The following is a 3,213-nucleotide window of genomic DNA, read 5'->3' on the forward strand; positions in this document are numbered from 1 at the left end:
CGCTCGCCCCGCGCCCGCCGCCCGTCCCCGCCCCCGCTGGCGTCACGCCGCTCGCCCCGCCCCCTTAAAGGCGCGGCAACGCGGTGGAGGGGGTCCGTGTCCGCGGGTTCGAGTCCCCCCCCCGCCACCACTCCAAGGATCAATAATTCAAGCCCATGTAGATGTATCAATTATTCACAGCCCAGAATTAACCCTTGCCGTCTCTCTGTAGTCTTCCACGCTATAAAAAAAAAACCAAACAGAAACGTTCTGCAGCAGGACTCCGGTCACCGCCAATGCAATGCATAGGCTTAAAAGAATTTTTTTTGCCTGAGATTGAAACAGTTTTTTAACCAATATTTCGTGTTCTAAGTGGAAAAGACGCTTAAAAGCAGGCAGATGCTCCAAACGAAAGCAGCAGCTATGGACGTAGCCTGTCAGCATCGAAGGGTTCCAAGTAAGCGTGCTAATGCTTCAGAGCACAACCTGCCCTTCAGCAATAAGAACATGGACTATTCCCTACAGCCATCGTTAGGGTCTACCCGGCACTATCTACCCTCGTCCTCATGTCTCTGCTTCTTCAGATATTCCGACACATACACGGAGTCTGAGTGCTGCACATTCTTCACCCACAAAGAAGTACTTCTATTTCCCTATTCTACTGGTGTGTATTGATTTCACAATGAAGAACCTCTAAATAAATATCACTTTAAAAGCTGAGACTTTGCGTGGCTTACCTGGGGGCAGAAGAAATGTAATCATCAGGGTCTGAAAAAACCTGCATGTTATTCACATTGCTCAAGTCAGAGGTCCTGTAATCATCAGAGTCCGAAAAAAACTGCATATAATTTACGTTGCTTGAGTCAGAGGCCCTGTATTAAGAGAATTCACATCAAAAATAGAATTTACGACTTATTCAAGTACCTGGTTCAGTTCCAAATGCTTATGAAAGGTAACAGACACTAAAAGAAGAGATTAATGTTGTCATCCTCAAAGAAAAATTAAATAGGGTAAAAGTATTTGAAAAAGCTCAAGAAAAGACACACCAGTTCAAGCATCAATTTGTCCACCTCATTGTTCCCATTTTACAGGTATTACATGCATTAACGGAGATGCATGACAGAGACAGATATAGAGCCCAAAGGTGCTTTCTAAGTTTTTAATGATGATGAGGATAATGAATTTAATTTTTCATTTGATGACAGAATTATGACCTGCTGTATACATTCAGTTTGCTTCATACCTTCCATGAAGCAGATCACACTGAAATTGTCGTTCTTCTTCAAATTTTAAGAACACATAAGAGCAACAGTATCGAAGCATGCAATTTCCACAACAGAAGGAAGAACAGGATTTTGCAGGTTGTGCCTTGCCATGATGATCAATATATGCCTGACAATCCTCACCCAAAACTGAAAAAGTAAAAATCCAATAGTTAGTAACTAAAGAAATAACCCTATAAAGTCTCTTTCTCACACTGACCGTCTCACCTAGGTTAACATTTAAATACGTTTCAAGTATTTCAGTTACTTTTACAAATGAATTATTTCCTTTAGAGTATAGCAATGGCAAATACTTACTCCTTGCACACAAAGTATCTCGTCTTCTTCATCAAGTAGCTCTTCCCAACTGTTCACACATACATAAAGGACAAAACTGCACGCAAATATACTTATGAGATGCTCTGTCTGGCGATAGTCTCTTCACTACCTCTGCTAGTAGCTACCAAATTACTGTAAAGACTCAAAGAGCAATGGGGCTAGGCCAGATCTGTTAAAAATCCCACACAAGCCCTAAGATCAGTTACAAAAAAAAATGTCAAATTTTCCTAGATGTTTGACTGGACAGAAAAGATGCACCACAACTGCATTCACCGTAGATTTAATTTCCATGCAACTTGGTTGTTCCTCCCTGTTGCTTTGTTTACTTCACGGAAAATCCTAATCCTGTTAATCCACGGCATAAAACAGAGATCCCTAGGACCAAAATCAGTCAAGTGGTGTCTTCCCACTGCACCACTGCAAGCATCAACCTGTGCAGCTACAATGGTAAGGAAATGGAGATGTTCATCTACTAGGATGTATTTCTTCAGAGACATCCTGTGCTTTTCAGCACTGTGTCGCATTGGGCCGATACATTCCTTAATGTACTGGCTGTTTTCCCTCTCTCTTTGCCCTCTCTAGCCTGAATGACTGCAATGTTAGAATGGCACATTAAAAGCTTCCAACTGTCACAAAAAAATACATCTCAAAGCTTAAGCAAAAAGCATTTCCCAAGAAGAATCTTTAGCAAGAGTATCATTACAGTTTTCAGTGACAAATGCTGCAGTCAGATAGTTTCTATTCCTCATTTTCCTTCCTATCACATAAACAAGACACACCCTGATATTTTGCTCTTAAACCAGACTCCATCCAAGCTCAAATTACTTCAGGTGTAGTTGTTCAGAGAAAGCAAACAACAAGAGGCAAAGACAACAAATCATGTTTGTTCAGAAGAAAAGCAAGGAGTGCTTCCTGGAGTATCTGAACTGATTTTGCCATTTGAAAACTCAGTCTCGACTTTCTGGCACCAGGACATAGCTGAATATTTCAACCAACAACAACAAAAATGTTCTAAGGGGTTAAATGTGAAGGTTGATTAAAACAAACCAAGAGGACCTTCTGTACCATACCAATACCCCTCTACTTCTACTTATGTGTTTACGCATGCTTATGCCTGGTTCACCATTTTTTTCCCTCTGCAGACACGTCACCTGACAACTCTCTCCTCCCTGTATCACCAATAAGGAAATGATAGGTAGCTAAACCAATTCCGAAATACCTTGTGAAATTACAAACAAAACAGAGTGCATCCAACAAAATTACTCTCTCCATCTCACAGTTGCGCTACTGCAGCACAATAAAATAACAATGGAAACCAAAGGTCTAGGCCAGTTCTCAGGTGCCTGAACTCAGCCCACAAGGGCCAAGCACACCAAAAGAGAAGAATTTGGCTCCTCTACTTTGTTCCTCTCTTCTTCCATCAGCTGTGGCACCCATGAGAGTCTTCCTCAATCAATCCAATTCACCAGCTGATCAGCAGATCAGCTAGGGGCTTGCAGGACTTTAATTCCCCAGCTGTTTTGCTGCCAGATCAATGATTGAAATCCCCTCAGAAGAGGCGCAGTGTACACCCACCCAACACAGCACAATGCAAGAGCTGAGGGAGACAGAAATGACCTCCTGTTTTGGTATA

General features: G+C 42.0%; 1 protein-coding gene across 1 annotated transcript in view; it reads right to left on the reverse strand.

Moving 5' to 3' along the window:
- Positions 1 to 3,213, reverse strand: part of SHISA5 (shisa family member 5) — a 31,785-nt gene that overhangs the window by 15,694 nt on the left and 12,878 nt on the right. The window contains exons 2-3 of the mRNA XM_009881376.1: positions 1,223 to 1,391; positions 717 to 851 (exon numbers count right to left, since the gene is read on the reverse strand). Coding sequence (XP_009879678.1) covers positions 717 to 851; positions 1,223 to 1,391 — 304 coding nt within the window. The remainder of the gene's footprint in view (positions 1 to 716; positions 852 to 1,222; positions 1,392 to 3,213) is intronic.

Source organism: Charadrius vociferus, unplaced genomic scaffold (assembly GCF_000708025.1).
Source record: "Charadrius vociferus isolate BGI_N301 unplaced genomic scaffold, ASM70802v2 scaffold550, whole genome shotgun sequence".
NCBI classification, from domain to species: Eukaryota; Metazoa; Chordata; class Aves; order Charadriiformes; family Charadriidae; genus Charadrius; species Charadrius vociferus.